Source organism: Gymnogyps californianus, chromosome 1 (genome assembly GCF_018139145.2).
Source record: "Gymnogyps californianus isolate 813 chromosome 1, ASM1813914v2, whole genome shotgun sequence".
Classification (NCBI taxonomy): domain Eukaryota; kingdom Metazoa; phylum Chordata; class Aves; order Accipitriformes; family Cathartidae; genus Gymnogyps; species Gymnogyps californianus.
Window position 1 is genome coordinate 218,766,820 of NC_059471.1, and position 16,755 is coordinate 218,783,574.

The 16,755-nt window shown below is 56.9% G+C and overlaps 1 protein-coding gene across 1 annotated transcript in view; it reads right to left on the minus strand.

Annotated features, from left to right (window-relative positions):
* The window catches only part of LOC127023404 (SH3 and multiple ankyrin repeat domains protein 3-like), a 299,615-nt gene extending 283,228 nt beyond the window's left edge, over positions 1-16,387 (minus strand). The window contains exon 1 of the mRNA XM_050907545.1: positions 16,136-16,387. Coding sequence (XP_050763502.1) covers positions 16,136-16,387 — 252 coding nt within the window. The remainder of the gene's footprint in view (positions 1-16,135) is intronic.
* Between the last annotated feature and the right edge of the window lie 368 nt (positions 16,388-16,755).

Sequence of the window (16,755 nt, forward strand, 5' to 3'; positions counted from 1 at the left end):
CTCCAGCTGGGCTTGAGGAGAGCAAGCTCTCACAGCCCGCACACCGGGCAGCCAGGAAAGGAGAAGCCGCGGAAACAACCCTGTGTCCTACAGCTCGCCTCATGAAGCTGAAAGCACAGGAACAATTATTCCAGAGCACAGGACACAGAAATGCTGCAGGAGGAAGCTCCCGCAGGGACCCGAGGTCCGTCGTGCAAGCCATGTCTAGCATGCCCTACCACAAAGCTGGCTCTGGCGTGAGAGAGGTATGATTTTGCATCAGCAAATTATCCAAGGATGCTGGAGGCACCGGAGTGAACCTGACGGGCAACAATGAAATGCGGGTCCCATTTATATGTTAAATGCACTTATGAGCATGTCCAGCTGGAAGTCAGGGAAGCAAAAGCATAACCCATGTTAATGAGAGAAAAATTCTAGCTCAGATGTGTGGTCATCATGGGTGAAACCTCTTTGTTTTAATTTCTCTCTCCATCACTTAAAACCTCTACCATCGCTGTCTCTGAGCCTCCAAGGAGGAACTGTGACTCTTCCCCTCAGCTCTTGCACTGATGATGCTCAACGCTGCTTTTGGCACCCACCCTTAAACAGTGAAGGGCGTATCCTAAACATTAGGGTGAGGTAACTGCTATTGACCCACTTTACAGACAAGCTCTCTGCAAGGCTGAACAGCATCACTGAAAACAGAAATGAGACGTGAATGCTCAGCTCCAGGAAAACACTTCACCCCTGCTCCCACACCCTCTCCCAGAAAAACACGACAAACAGGGTGTCGCGATGACCTGCGATGCTCGGCACTGATCGACAGCACAGCTATGGGAGCTCCAACCGCCCACCTTCGCCCGCTCCTCCTCGGCCCTGCGCCCTGCCGCACTCACGCCCTCACGCCAGGACTGCCTGTGCATCAGCCCAACACACTTGTGATGGCGGTGCTGGGGACCCTCCGGTGCTATTCCCACATGGGAGTCCCACTCCATCTAAAGGGAAGGATGCAAACTCAGAACAAATGTGCAAGATGGAGGCATGTGTCTCATTAGTCAGTGTCATGTTCAAATCTTCTCAGAGCCATTCTACAAGGAAGCAATTAACTGGAGAGCAAGACGGGCTCAGAGCAGTGCCCGCCTGCGCAGCAGGGACAGTGCCAGGGAGCCACCTGAGCTGGTCCCCAGGACCCACAGGCTCCTCCCGAGCTGTCTCGGATGCCTCGAGGAAGGGTCCTCAGCTCCCGACTGCCCCAGGACTAGACAGACCCCACTGCCAGAGACAGCCTGTGCTTTTTCAGCCCCTAAACCAGACAAAGGTTTGGGCACCCACAGCTGCACCCCCAGCCCGGGCATTCTCATCCCAGGGACCGAGCACAGCCAGCCCTCGCCGTACACGAACAGCCACACCAGCCAGCCTGCCACCGGAGAAAAAATGCAGGAAACCCAGCGTCACACCACACAGCGAGGTCCTCCTGCCCTGCCCTTGGAGAGGACCTGGCTGCAGGAGCCAGCCTGTGCACCGCAGCCACCGGCCTTCGCAATAATTAGGGGCCAGCAACTAACTGGCCTCAGAGCCTGAAATACCCTCTCTGCTCTGAAGAAGGAATCCCCTTTCCCCACCTGGTCTCCATCAGGGCTGTGAAATGCTTGCAGAGCAGGACCTAGGCAGAGCTGACTGCCTTGCCCTGTTGATAAGTAGAGGGCTGAATCCGCTATGCTAGCGCACACATGCATATTTACGTGGCTTTCTTTAAGTCAAGTTTGAACAGTTTTATGCAAATAAATTGCATTTATTCAAAACAACTCATTAAATAATTCACCCACAATGTCCCAAAGGATGTTGCACAACACTTGGCAGCTAAACTTCCCAGTCCCTAAAATAATCAACCACAGCCACAGATGCAACGCAGTGACCCGCAGCTCTCCCGCTTCAGGCAAAAGCCTCCCTCCACGCACATAATAAAGCGAAGTGGATTGATTTAAGTCAAAGTGATCACCAATTTTAACCATGATAAATCAGCTGGCAGAAAATCTGGATATAAATAATCGAGTCTGATGTTGTTTTGTATTGGTAGTCCTTAGCTATTTTCCTAAAGAAAGGCTGAGTCGGATCAATTCATAACCATTACATTAGATTAATTTGCAATTTAATACAGACTTTACAACCAAAAGTGCTTTTTCCTAAGTAGATACACTGTAACTGTATGCATCTATTTAAGTAATTATAATGTAAAATATAAATTCAATTTTTTCATTTTACCCGAATATTTTAGAAAAGAGTGAGTAGCATATTGCTTACTTAATAGAGGATGAGTAGTTTTTGACTTGTGATTTAAGTCAAAGTGGACTAAGATAAAAATTGCATTAAAATATGTTCATTTAGCATGTTAAAATATTTCTCAGTACTAACAAATTAAATACAACTACTCTAAACTACCTGTGCTGGATTCATAGGAAATGTGTACGCAGCCAAAACATCTCTTGCACCTACAAGCAACAGACATAAAAAGGGACTTTTATCGATAGTTACTTAAATTAACTGTTTCTTCACAACCATCAAGATCTTAGAGCTAGTGGGTCTCGCCCTTTTGAAATTGCCTTTTATGGCTGGAGTGGAAGAGGAAAGCAAGTTCTTTGCAGCTTTCTCAGCCTCCACCTGGATCCTCACTTCTGGAGCCGCTCACCTGTGAGCTGAACTGGCTGAAATGAAGGAAACGCACTGATTTATGGTTAAAAGTTGGGTTAGTATCTGAACTAGTTTCACACACTTAACCAAGGGATTCTTTGAGATCACTCATTTGATTTGCGCTGATTGACCGCCCCGTGGGTCATGGCACCCCAAGCCGGCATCGTGGGGCTGCTCCGTGAGTCCCTCCTGGCGGCTATGCCCGCTCAGGACCCTCTGGCTGAAGTCACTGCAGGGAAGATGAATTACTTCTAATGCAGCCCATCCCGTGGTCCGGGGCACGATGCACCTGACGGACGCGCTGCAAGCAGGAACCGGCAGCATTACATGGGCAATGGCAGGGAGGGGCAGAGCGCCTCAGTCCCTCGCTGCCCTGGCGTGGCCTTCGGTCCCCACACTGGACTTTGGGGCTGCCAGCCCCAGATCCGCCACCCAGATGCCCCATGGTAAAGGGCCCCGCGTGCCTGGCGAGCCTAGTGAGCTGTGCCAGTACCGGCTGTCGGCACATGGCCCAGAGTTTGTGCCAGTCTTTGGTGGTCCACAGGCAACAGGCAGTGCTGGAGCCAGCAGAAAGCCCGGGGCTGCAGAGCCCGCCGGTACGGCCCACCGCACACCTGAACACCGGACCAGAGCTTTGCATCTTACGACCAGGCACGGCACCCCCAGCCTGGCCCTCATCGGGGCTCCTCCGAGCACCCCATGCCACGTCCCACTTGCGTGGGCTGTGCAGCTCTCCTGCGGCTGGGCACGACCGCCCCGCCACATCCCACGGGCTCCAACACCTCAGGCAAAGCAGGGGTGGCCACAGGGAGTGGGGCCTGAGCGCTGCCCTGCTCCCCGCGCAGGCTTCAGGGGTAAACTCCAGCAACCCTGGCCAATGGGTTTAGCCTTAACTGTTAAACTGCAGCCTAAACCGCAGCGCCTTTGCCGAGGAACGTGACCCACGCTACTGACTGGTGTGCAAATGTCGGCCACCACCTCTCTGCTCCTCACCTCCCTTCATGCAAGGGGCAAACTGACACACTGCTGTGGACACGCTCCCCAGGGAGCGGGTGGGCTCCTCAGCTCGCACCAGCTCTGTACCTGGATGCCGTGCTGGCCGGGTACTATGCTGCAGCTAACCCCAACCTACTCAGCTTGGTGTAAGGGACACTGGATAAAATGTAAAGGTTTGTTATACTGAGGATCTCGGTCCACTCTTCTACAGATCCTACCGTCTGGATGCTGATAGAGTGCTCAAATGTTTGCCTTAGGAAAACAGACACAAAAAAAGCTACGAAAGGACTTTAAAATATGTCATGCTTGGTGCTGCATTCAACAGCATACAGTAATGAAGCATGGGGCAGCACAGTGAATAAGAAAGATAAAAAAAGCGGAACAGCTGCTTCATTCATTGAGCACTATTAATCTGATCTGAAAAAGGCTGGGTTCCTATGGAAAAACAATGTGCGGCTTGTAATCAAAAAGCATCTCAAAGCATGTGCATAAGTGGTTTGATCCTCCCCTAAAAGGGGTGAAAAATCCAATACAACTATCGACAGCTAGAGATTTTTACAGCAGCAGAAAGCAGACGCTTTGGCCAAGGATCAAAGTTTTCAGCACAGGTTTAGGCCATTCCGGAAGTCAATTCCTGACCTCCAGATCTTCCCTTTGCAGCAATAAAGTTCTCCTGATTTTCTTTTTTTTTTTTCCCACTGCTCACATAGCTGAGACAGAACAGAGTGTGGAAAAAGTAATTTTAGGATCTACGTGGTACTGGGAAACCAGTGAGAGGCAAAGCCTGGGACGGAGGAGATGAGCCTGTGTGCCCAGGAGTGGAGGGCTGGCGCCACAGCCAGCAGCCATACTCCTGGCCTTGGGAAGCTGCCACGCCGGCAGAGCCACAGTGCAAGCCCCGCTCTCCTCACCACTCTCTCTTTTGTCAGGCTCCCTTCCCTCTCCGGGCACAGAAAACAGCCGGCTGCGCAGGCTGGCTCCCGCCTCTTCCTCCTCCTGAAGGAAGCCACAGCGAGCGGCGTTTGCGCGCAGCCTCAGGACACAGGGCCATGTCCTCCTCAGCCCTGGGGGAAAGGCCTTTGTGCTAAAGCAAGGCCTTTCCATTCCTCAAGTTAAAAATTACCTCGGAGAAGATAAAATGCAAGAACATGACTTTGAGCTTTTTATTCCTGCTTTGTGATAGCAGATAAGGACCTAAGTGGAGCACGGTGTGGGTGGGTGTATATTTAAATAGCGGGCACCATCCGCGCCACCAGGAGCTCACAACACATCCCTGATGTCAGTCAGTGTAAACACCTGGAATAAAGCTAGACACCACCTCTCTCGGCCTCCCCAGATCCACCCCGCAGCCCCGGGGCAGCGTGAGTGCCAGCACTGGCTCCACGCGGGGCAGGAACGGGCAGTCACCGTTTCTGCCAGCGGTGACGTCTGGGGACACCATTTTACACCAGATCCAGCTGAACGCAATCCAGAAGAGGAGAAAGGTCTCCGTTCCCCATGAAGGAGGCAGTTCACAGACACATAAGGCTGCTGCTGCTGCTGCTGCTGCTGCTGCTGCCACTGCCGCAGCCGAAGGGGGCCCATCTCCTCCCTGGCCTCCACCGGTGCACACTGACCCAGCGCAGGGAGCTGCTGCAGGTTAGAGCTAACGGGGGAAAAAATGTTATTTTAATCTACAGCAGCTCCTCGGTCTGGCTTTAACATGATTTAAAAGGGAAAAGAAAAAGAGTTGCCAGCACACAATGGAGAAGAAAAGCCCTTGGAAATCTCTGGGAGGAAGTCTCATCAGCTGTACATCGCTGTTCCTCTAGATCTTTCTGAGCTATTTCAATAAGCTCTAGCTCTCTGATAGTTAGCAGCTTCCTAAGTACCACTCGTCTGCAAGAGGCTCTTATCTCTCTACGTATACATTTTTTATGCGATGTGCTGAGCCGTGATTCCTTGGAACAAGTTTTCCCTGCTTCCAGTGAAAAAGTAAATAGAAAACCTGCGCCTCGTTGCTCCGTAATTACAACCACGGCGGCAACTGGCCATGTGGAGGGTGGCCAGTGCTGCTCACCAGCTGCTGCAGAAAGCATTTTCCCATGGGATATATTCCAGGTTTGGTCAGACACCTTGCAGGATCTCAGCGCCAGCACACACTGCAGACAGAGAGGACTTTGATGACCGCTGGAGGCACTTCTGCGCTCTCCGAGGATTACTTCTGTATTGCCCCCTTTTCCTACCATCAGGCCCCAAACGAGGTTGCGACTCGCTTCCAAAGCACTCCCGCCACAAGACTTTGGGGATCAGTTTTCAAATGTGTTTCAATGATACAGACCCACAAATCATAACTATTTCAGAGAAACAAACCTTAGCTTGGGCATGTTTCTGTCTTCTTAAAAAACAGACTATAATCTCATAAATCTTGTGGGTGTTTTGGATAATTTTATCCTGGGTCTCCACCACCCCCTCCCACAGAGCAATGCACAGCCAAAAGCTGAGCTGAAATGGCTCTTCCCAGAGGATAAGCAGTTGCGGGCCAAATGCAGGAGCAGGCAGGCAAGATAGAGAAGCTCCACCAGCGTTAGGAAGGATCCTCAGGGCCTTGCACATCAGCCTCCTCTTTCCTTTGCCCAGGCCCCTGTGCAAGGCCAGCACCAGTGCGCATCAGCAGCTCATGCAGACCAGGGTTAAGGAGGAGAGGAGGTTCCCAGGTTATCAAACTCCAAATAAATTGCTATCTTGGGAGTCGCTACAGAGCCCAGGCTGCCAAAACAAATCAATTCCCTGCCCCACAGACATGGTACAGAATGGGTCCGTGGCGCGAAACGCCAGCCCAGCACTGACAGCAGGCGCATGGAGCTCCATGCTGGACACTGCTGCCGCCAGCAACGAGCCTAGCTCCCACACCGCTGCTTCCCTGGCACAGCTGAGCGGGGAGCAGGACAGGGGCCAGAGGCTTGCACTAGTACCAGTGAAACACTCGGGCTCCCCGCACCATACTGCTGGCACGCTGAACCCTGGGCTGCAGCCCCACTCTCCCACGGGGGGTCTGCTCAGCCCTGTTCGGTCACAGCGCACTGCTCACCCCTGCCCACCCACTCTGTTTTGCACAGCCCATCAAGCAGGGTTACTCCCAAATTCAGCCTTGCAGTGTACTGACACACACGAGGGCAGCCTGGAGCGTCAGGGGTTTACCAGCAAGTGTTAGATCCTGCGGGAGATGATCCCTGGAGCCAGAGAGGAGAGTGGCACTTGCCAGCCACACTGTCCGCAGGCAGTTGCTGAACATGGAGCACGCTGGCTCTGCCCCCTCGTGAGCTCAGCACCATGCAGTCCTTAATTACACCATCACACGCCGCTGCTCAAAGACTACACTGCCGACCAGATGATTTTTCCTCCTCCTTTGATACGACAGCAGCCTCTTATATTTTTCTGTGCAGCAGCAGCTGATGGTGAGGAGGGATTCTGTGCAACTGAGTGGTCCCCTGTGTTGATTCATATCACAGTGTATATAGGGCAGATCTACCCAAAGTCTGCATGTTAACTACATCAGCGCTGGTGCCAGAGGGTCCTGTGGGGAGCCAGGATGCCCCAGAGCACAGTGCTGCCCCAGGCCTCTGCCACCACGACCCCAGGAAGCTTTTCCTGTTCTGCCAACACCTGAAGCCACCCCGGGAGCAACGTGGATTTGGGACAGCAATTTATATAAAGCATACATGCCAGCAGATTTTCACTACGATTTTTACTATTGGATTTTTAACCCACAACAAATGTTAAGAATAGTTTCATTCATCCTTTTCATATCAGTTCCTTCGATGAGCTCAGCATTTCTGTCTGCTGAGGTGTCCACAGTCAGCACCATGTTACTTAGCACGTGGCATCTGCACAGCCATGCAGAATAAAACTCTCTGTAGCTGCAGGAAAGCAGCCAATGTGAGGGACTGCACCTTGTCCAGGAAGCCAGAGCGGGCTGCGGGCAGGTCTGCTGCCATGCTCGCCAGCGCGGTGCTGCAGTGGCCCTCCCAGCTGCTTCACTCGAGCTGCTGAGCATCTGCAGCTGCCAAGCCAGCGCAGGCAAACTGACTGCACCTCTTCACATACTGTTCATAGTTAAAGTCCGTTCTGTGTTGTGGGCAATCACCAGGGGACAGAGCACACTGCAGCGGAGCAAGGGGCTTTGGCACTCCCTGGCTCAGAAGAGATGTGTCCACTGGCATTTCCTACGTCCTCCTGTCTTTTCTCTGCTTTTCTTTTAGGGAGAGGAAACCACAGCAGATAGCATGTTTTACAGAAAGGGCCTTTTATTTACAGACACAACAGCCCTCCTTTGCAAACCGCCTGGTCAGAACCAGTGTCCCTTGTCGCACGGCCCCTCTGCAGCACCCAGAGCTATGTCAGCAAAGGTGCCACAGCCCCCTCCCCACCCGCCCTGCACCGACCGCACCACACCTCCCCTCCGGCCGCAGGCGAAGCTGTGCACGGTCCCCATGCCTCCGTCATCGGTGGGCAGTTCATTCGGCCACAGCTCGTGGCCACCACATCTGTGCCTCACTGGGCTGCAGAGACGCAGCATTGGTACTGCTTGCAGGACGGACCGCAGCTGTGCTCATGGGCTTGTGGCACAGTGAATTCAAATCAAATCCCAAATGAATGGCAAGCCACACCGTCTCCTAGCAGCCTGCCTTCCCACCATCAGTCCTGGCTAAGCAGAAGTTCAGGAAAACTTTGCCTATCTCCCTTTTATAATAGGAAAATTTATTTCTTCACTTCCCTTGCCTTAACAGAAGAATCAATGCTTTGTGCACTGGTTTTCAGGCTCTTCTTTCATTTGCATTAAGGAGACAACAAGCCAGAATATTAACCTGAAGTATCAGGTGACCGAGAAGAGGGATGAGGGCAGAGCCTTTTCTGCAGCCACAGAGGGAAATGAGCAACTCCATCCCACAATGAAGGGAGGCCCTGGCCTCAGTGGAGACCTCAAACAGCCTCTCACAAATGGAGCTGGGTGGTCCCACGCCTCCAAGGCCCTTGGTCATGGGACATTTCCTTGCCGGTCCCCAACACATCACCAAAGCCCTGCGTGTGGGAGGAGCCCTCCCATGGGACAGATGCCAGCAGAGGAAAGACATGCCAGGCCCCGCTGCCTGGACACCACAGGACGTCCTTCCACAGGATGTGGATCCTTCAGCATCACCTGGGCTCTCCCGGCTGCAACACATCTAACAGGCTGCGCTTCAGCATGATCCCCTTTGCAGATGAGACCAAATTCTCCCCAGGGCTGAAAATCCACCTTACCAACTGTGATCTTGCCAGTTTGGGAACTGATGATCTGGCCTGAAACCACCAAGGCTGTCACCACAGGGCTGCACCCAAACAGATGCCACGAGAGACAGCGGCTCCCTCTTGGCATTGCCCGTTCTGCCAGTGCTGGTGAGGAGCAGAGCCCGCATTCCCGACATCGCTACGCAGCCATGCTCACACATCTCCCATAGACGGACGGTCCCTCCAGATGGCATCCTCGCGCGCCCAGCTTCCCTGCACAGCCCAGACCCAGCTGTCCTGAATGGCACCATCACAAGAAACCCGTCCACGGCTCTGTGCCTCTCCAACACAAACAGCTTTCTGTCTCTCCTCCCAAATTAGCATCTGCCCCTCAAAGGGTCTCTTTGCTCTCAATATCACTCTTCCCCTCCACTACAGCACGAATTGTCCTTCCTCCTCCTGCTGGGCCACCAACATGACCTGCCCCAACTTCACTCCACCTTGGGGCTCCCAGCAGACTGGCCACCTGCCTTGCACCCGCCGTCCCCCAAAACCTGCTTGCAGGAGCACAGCGCCCACAGTCCGGGTAGGAGGAGCAGGAGCCGGGGTCCCATCACGGTGGACCCCACGGCAGGCTGGGCAGGCCCAGGCACCTCCCAAAGAGCTCAGCCCCCAGACACATGGGACACCGCTACTTAAGAGTCCTTCGGAAACTGCTAGTGGGAAGGGAGGGGAGGAGAGGACGCAAGGACCCAAAACTGAAGCAACAAGATGTACCCATCTTGTGGCACCTTCCTTTCCCCAAACACTTGCCTTGAGTGCCTCAGCTGCCACACAGAGAGCTCACAGAGGGGAAGAGGGGACAGCAAATTTTGGGCACCATGAAAAATATCCAGCTAAGTAGCGGAGTCGCCTGCCAGGGGCCATGCAGGACAGAGGACTTCAGGCTGCAGGGCATCGTGTGGGTCCTGACCATGGTCCCAGGCACTCCCCAGCACAGGAGCAGTGTGTGCCAGCACGTGCCAAGCACTGCTCGTCTCCCACAGCCCCAGCCTCTGCCCCTGCCCAGGACAGTCCATGGTCCTCATCGCCTGCAAGGCTGTCCTATCCCCATAGGCTTTGGGAACCGTGCAACTCCCTGGGGCAACTCTGCCTGTCAGAAAGGAAGGCCATTTGCAAGCTCTGTTGGTCAGTACTCTGAGGGGTTTATAGCCTGTTTATGTCCCCAGCAGAGCTCTTCACCTACACAGCAGGGAATGCCACCAGCTACTTCTGCACTGTGAGAAAGGGAGTCTCCTTTTGGCAATTAAGATGTGCTCCCTTCTCATCCAAGCACAGCCCTCCCTCGTTTCTGCACTGCAGAAGGGCCCATCCTTCTGTCCCATCTCCACCTGCCTCTCTGCATCTCAGGTGTCTGTGCGGAGTAGGAGATGTGTCCTGTTCCTCCTGTGCTCCAGGTTCCATTTCTCAAGCTGTTTGTACGGGCGTAGGGCAGCTTAGCCTCTCTTCCCTGAGCTCAGAGTCGGTGCAGGTGGCTCAGACTATTTAACCTGAAAGTGCTGGCCCATCATTAGAATATAAACAGTGATGTGCCTGAAGAGACTGCCTTTTCAGAGACAAGGTCACAGCCTCGGGTGGAGATTTGCGCCTAACAATGGAAACCACTAACAGTGAATTCAAAGGCTTTCAGCTGAATAAACACAGTGATGGAGAGTTGCAAAGGAACCTAAAAGAGGCTCAGAGACAACTCCAAGAGAGCTGGGAAACTTGACTTGAAAAGTCAGCTGCTTCGCAGTCTAAAAACCCACCTGGAGGCTCCAACCCTGACAGAAGACATGAACTTGAATAAACTGAACTTTGCCAGCTGAAGTCCTGATCTCTGAAACGCTGGCAGCTAATGGAGTCTGACTTGTTACTGAAAAGCTACCTGTCCACCCTGTGCCTGAAGATCCCAAAAGAGACAATCCCCATCTTCAAGCAGAGCTTGCTATAGCAAAGCCCATGTGTCGTGGTTTAACCCCAGCCAGCAGCTAAGCACCACGCAGCCGCTCATCCCTCGCTTGCTCCCAGTGGGATGGGGAGGAGGATCGGAAAAAAAAAAAGTAAAACTCGTGGGTTGAGATAAGAGCAGTTTAACAACTAAAGTAAAATAAAATATAATACTAACTATAATAACAATAACGGTAATGAAAAGGAATATAACAAAAAAAGAGAGAAATAAAACCCAAGAAAAGACAAGTGATGCACAATGCAATTGCTCACCACCCGCTGACTGATGCCCGAGCCGCGATCCACCCCTCCCGGCCAACTCCCCCCTGTTTATATACTGGGTATGATGTTCCATGGTATGGAATATCCCTTTGGCTGGTTCGGGTCAGCTGTCCTGGCCATGCTCCCTCCCAGCTTCTTGCACACCTGCTTGCTGGCAGAGCAGGGGAAACTGAAAAATCCGTAACTTAGGATAAGCGCTACTTAGCAACAACCAGAACATCAGTGTGTTGTCAACATTATTCTCACTAAATCCAAAACACAGCACTGTACCAGCTACCAAGAAGAAAATTAACTCTATCCCAGCCGAAACCAGGACACCATGGCACATCAGCCATGTGCTGCAGCTGCCAAGCCAGACCCAGAGCCCCAGAGGCACCCGTGAGAGGAGGGTACAGGGTCACCTCAGACTGTGCAAGGGTTGAAGTTCAGTGAGCAAAACCCCTTCAGCACACCAACCCCTTGCCAGCACTACACAGTCCTGCGGAGGCCAGTGATCCCTGTTGGGGTCCCATCCCTTCTCCTTACGTTTGTGCTCTTCTAGAGCAAGCAGGGAAGAAAGCCTCTTCTCTTGGATGATCCCTGATGCATGTGCCACATCGCTCAGAGCAACTCAACCTCTGGACAGGTCCAGGAAGGAGACGCAGAGCCAGGTCAGAGGAGGCAACAAGTGTTCCCATTACAAGGCAGGCATTTGACTGCCTCTCTTGCAGGTGCCATCTGTGTCCTGTGCCTTATCCCTGCCTACAGGACACCCCTCCCTTTCCTCAGCCCGCCTGAGTCCCAGTCTGCACCTGCAGGCTGTGAGATCCCCCCCGAGGCGCAGACACTAACCCTGGCCTGGAGCAAGAGCACCACACAGACCCACAGAGTGGCCAAAGTGTCAGCCTCCGCGCTGGCTGTCCATCAGGGAGGGCCACCACCGCAGCAAAGCCAGACAAGCAGAGCAGCAAAAGGAGGGGAAGGACACCTCTGGGAAGATGCCTGTGCCTCAGGGTCTTCCCTGCCCTGCGGACGCAGACTCAGGGGAACAACAGCTTGACAGCAGCTCCTCTGAAGTGCAAAGGCCTATCCCAGCCCAGGGAAAAGGGTCTGAGCAGCAAGAGACCACGCCAGGAGAGGGGTCCCCACCCAGCCTGAGAGACAGTGTGCCACAGCCCTGCTAAGCCACAGCAGCCCTGGGAAGGAGAGCCGGGCTCCAGTCAGATGGGTGCCAGCGCAATGCCCACTAACTGCAGGGAGGAGCAGGACCCGTACGGGCCAGGAGCTGGAGCAGGGAAGAGGTCTAGGATCCTCACTGCTCTCCAGCTGGGACCCTGTTCCCTGTAAGAGGGGAGCAGGAGGCAGGGAACACACACACCTCTAGGGCATCTGTCCTGTGAGCTTCTTCAAAACACAGGAAATATACTCCAACACATCCCAGAGCACCTCATGGAGGAGACGGGAGTGCGGCAGCAAGCCCAGCAGTGGCAGATGGGACAGGCTCAATCTCCAAGGTTTTCCCCTTGTCCCCTTTCACACTGGTCAGGCCCCCATGTGCCTGGATGTCACCTTGCAGACAGGGACCAAGCCTGTCTGCTCAAGGCGCAAGGAATGAGCACTGCGAGTGCCCAGATCAGAGAGCTGATGCATGGGGATGACGCACAGGAGCCTAGGGGAGTTCAGGGCCAGTCACAAGACACTATACAGCTCTTTGGGACGCATACTGTTAAGCCAGCTGGGTTTTTCCTGCCTCCCTTTACTTAAGTGAAGGTACCTCAGCTAGCACAGAAGAGGAGTTTGCAAAACCGGCAGTTTCTATTTGGGAAGTCAGCCCCCACCTGAACCATAAATGCAACAGCCCTCTGCAGGCACTGCCTTGGTCTGAAAGAAAGGGATGCCCCTGACACCCGCCTGAGCACGGCTGCGTGCTGGTGACAGCGCGGGAGCACTGTGCAGGGAGCAGCACGGGGTGTCTGGCTCCCCTCGCCCAGCCCATGGGGCAGCAGAGGGTCTGACAGAGCAGCCATCACACTGTCCTGCTGCCCACGGCTCCCCAGGGCAGACGTGCTGTGCAGGACCAGTCCCTGCTCTGCAGGGAGCCTGCACCCAAATCTGCTTTCATCCTGCCTCTCTCTGCCCAGGGGAGCAGGTGGCACAGCACAGCCTCCGACTCCCATCTGCATCCCATGAAATCCAGTGCACACTGCCCTGTGGGATGGGCAGCAGAGACAGGGCTGGTCGGGCAGCCCTGCCCCTCCATGAGCACCATGCACGACCTGTGAGCTCCTGCCACTCGCACTGCAAAGCCAGAGCCCTGAGCTGTGACTGCAGTGAATTCCTCTGCACATCAACGAGGCTCACGGTGCACAGGCTGCGCTTGCCAGGATGCGAGTGCTGTGGTGCTCTTATCTGCACCCTGCAGCACTGCCCCACATCCCCAGCGCTCCCCACTGCACCTCTGCCAGCACCCAAAGTGCTGCCCGCCCGCCTCGCTCGGCTATCCCGGGGGAGCAACGCCGCCACCAGCTCCCAGCCCCAGGCAGCCCGCGGGTCTCCCCAGGAGCTCCTACTCTGCTGGCTCCCACCCCCAGCCCACGGGAGGTTGCACCAGAAACATGTCCACTCTTCAGCTCTCTGATACGCATCTGCCCCTTGGGGAAGGGAGATCTGGGAGGGAAATTCCTACTTTATACATGCAAAGATGCTCTGCTTTGCATGAAGTGCCCCATTCCCTTCACTGCCTCAGGTGATCTGCGGTCTGGCGAGGCTGAGATGCTTCACTCTGACTCTGGGACTATCCTCTGGTTGCAGTGGAGGACTCGTAAGGAGGAAGGGGGTGGGGGGCCTCCAGCATCGCTGCTTCCTCCAATGCCCACGCATACTCCCAAAACAAAGACAGGGAAGGGAGGTGCGGAGCGGTGCCCAAGGAACAGCAAAGCAGAGAGGTGGATACCATGGCAATGTGCAGCGCAAGGGCCCTCACTGACAGCCCGTGGGCTCTGCCCTGTGCTGCATCACACAACGGGATCTGGGGTGAGGGCTGGAGCAGGATGAGACCCGGGTCTGTGCATCAAGCACATCAGCTCAAGGATGGGTGTGTGCAGGGATGACAGAGGAGAAGCTGATGTGCTGGGGCTAATACAGCAGTGAAGGGAAAGAGCAGACACTGTGTCCCCAAGAGCCTTGCTCACAACCCCAGGAGGGGCTGGTGCGGGAGGGAGCGGGTGTAAAGCCCTTCCTGCAGCACAAGGTCAGTCCTCGCCAGAGCAGCGTGTCTGTCCGATTCTTCGACAGCAAAGGCAGCACTGCCTCGCCTGCCTCTGCTGCTCCCCAGCGCTTGGCAGCTGAGGCTGCAGAGCTGTGCCTGCGAGCGTGCCAGCACCTCAGCCCCAAGCACTCAGCCCTCAGCCCCAGCGCCACTGTCCTCTAGCAAGCTCTCTCTGGCCGCAGCAGCTACTTCTCTGTCACTGAGCAGGACCCCCACACCAGTCTCCAAAAGGAAACTCTTTCTCCACGGAAGAGGAGTGCTCTCACTTCCTTTAGTCCCCTCCACCCTCAGCCAACACTCTGCTCACCCCAAGTCTCTCTGTCTCCTCATCTCCCCCCACCCCTCATCCCCAAGGGGCACTTCCTCTGCTCCCTGTGCCTCGCAGCCCATATATCCCCAAGCAAGCCACTGCTCCCAGCACTCCACCTCTAACGAGCACCCTTCGTTAGGGCCAGTTACTGCAGCCCTTCAGCAAACTTTTTCCCTGCACTGACCAGGCTCAGTCTTCAAGCACTCACTCCCCCCAAGCAGCCAGCACCCCAGGTGACCCCCAGCACTGCCCTGGTCTGTGACAGCCACCCCACACTCTCCATGGCTCACTGTGCCCTACCAGACACCCGCTGTGCCCTGCCAGACACCCACTGTGCCCAGGGATAACCACCCGCCGTGCCACCCTCTGCCCCTCCATGCCACACGTGCTGCCCCACGTCACAGCTTCCCCAGCTGACACACCATGATGCCCGTGCCCTCCTGTGTCACACCTTGGCTCCCGGCAGGTCACACCTGCACGTCCTGTCTGCGGCACCAGCACCGTGACCCGGCACACCACACTCTGCTGTACCACAGTCCAGCACAGCGGTGCACCCAGCACACACCGCAACCTGCTCTGCTGCACCCGGGCCTGACACCTGGAACCCGCTGCGGTCACATCGGCATCCACGCAACGGCCCATGCACACCCACACCCGGCTCGGCACAGCCCTGCTGCCCGCACACCCTGCCCGGTTTTGCCTGCCCACACCGCCAGCAAGCAGGCGGCCGTCAGTTCCCTGCGCTGCAGCTCCGCGCTCCCGCAGCCCGGCCCAGCCGGTACTGCTGCCGGAGCCGATCCCGGTGCGGGAGCCAGTGCTGGAGCAGTACTGGTACCGGTACCACGCCGGTGCTGGAGCTTCCTGAGCTGCACCCCCTCCCCACGCCGAGCTCCGCTGTCCCCCGCGCTCGGGGCAGGCGGCGGAGCGCAGCCCGGTCCCGGGCCGGTGCGGGCCCCCGGCGGCGGGAGCGGCCCCTGGCTGCGGCCGCACTGGGGGCCGCGGAGCGCCCCGGCCGGGCTGCGCCCCGGAGAGGCAGCACTGCAGCCGGGGCTGCCCGGCCCGTTCTGCCCGCGTCCCCGCCGGGCTCTGCGGGGAAAAGGGGACGCGGGGGCACCGGGGAGCGGGGCAATGGGAAGCAGGGCAACGGGGAGCTGGGGCACCGGGGAGCGGGGTAATGGGGAGCGGAGCAATGGGGAGCGGGGCACCGGGGAGCCGTCCTGCCGGGCCCGTGGCCGGCCGCCCCCCGCCCGCGGCGGTGCGAAGTTTGCCGGGTGGTGCCGGGGCGGCAGCGGTCGCGGAGCGGGGCCGGGGCCGGGTCGGGGCCGGTCGGGGTGCAGGTCGGGGCGGGGGCCGGGGCCGGGGCCGGGGCCGGGGCCGGGGCCGGGGCGGGCACTCACCGTCTGCTGGAGGTCGGGGATGCCGATGCGGACGACGATGGCGCCGGGCGCGGGCTCCTCCATGCGCGCCGGGGCCGCCAGCTTGGGGGAGCGGGGCCCGCCGGGGCCCCGGGTCGGGTCGAGCCGCGTCTCCTCCCGCAGGCCGGCGCCCGGCTCCCCGGCGGCGCGGGGCTGTCGCTCCGGCGGCGGCGGCGGCTCTGGCGGCGGCGACTCCGGGCTCTCATGTTTGCTGCCCGCGGGGCTCAGAGGCATGCTCCGTGCGGCGCGGCGGGGCGGCCGGCACCGGCACCGGGGGCCGCGCTCACAGCCCGCCCGGGGGCCCTGCGGGGTGAGGAGAGGCGGTGAGCCCGGCCGCCGCGACCCGCGGCGGCACCCGGCTGGGACCCCGCGGGGGGACCCCGGCAGGGACCATCCCCCGGCAGGGGCCCGGGAGAGGACCCCCACACTGCACACCGGCATTCCTGCAGGGACCCCGAGGGACCTCCCCCTCCCCGGTAGGGACCATCCCCCGGCAGGGGCCCGGCGGAGGACCCCCACACTGCACACGGGCACCCCCGCAGGGACCCCACAGGGGGACTCCGGCAAGGACCATCCACTGGCAGGGACCCAGCGGAGGACAC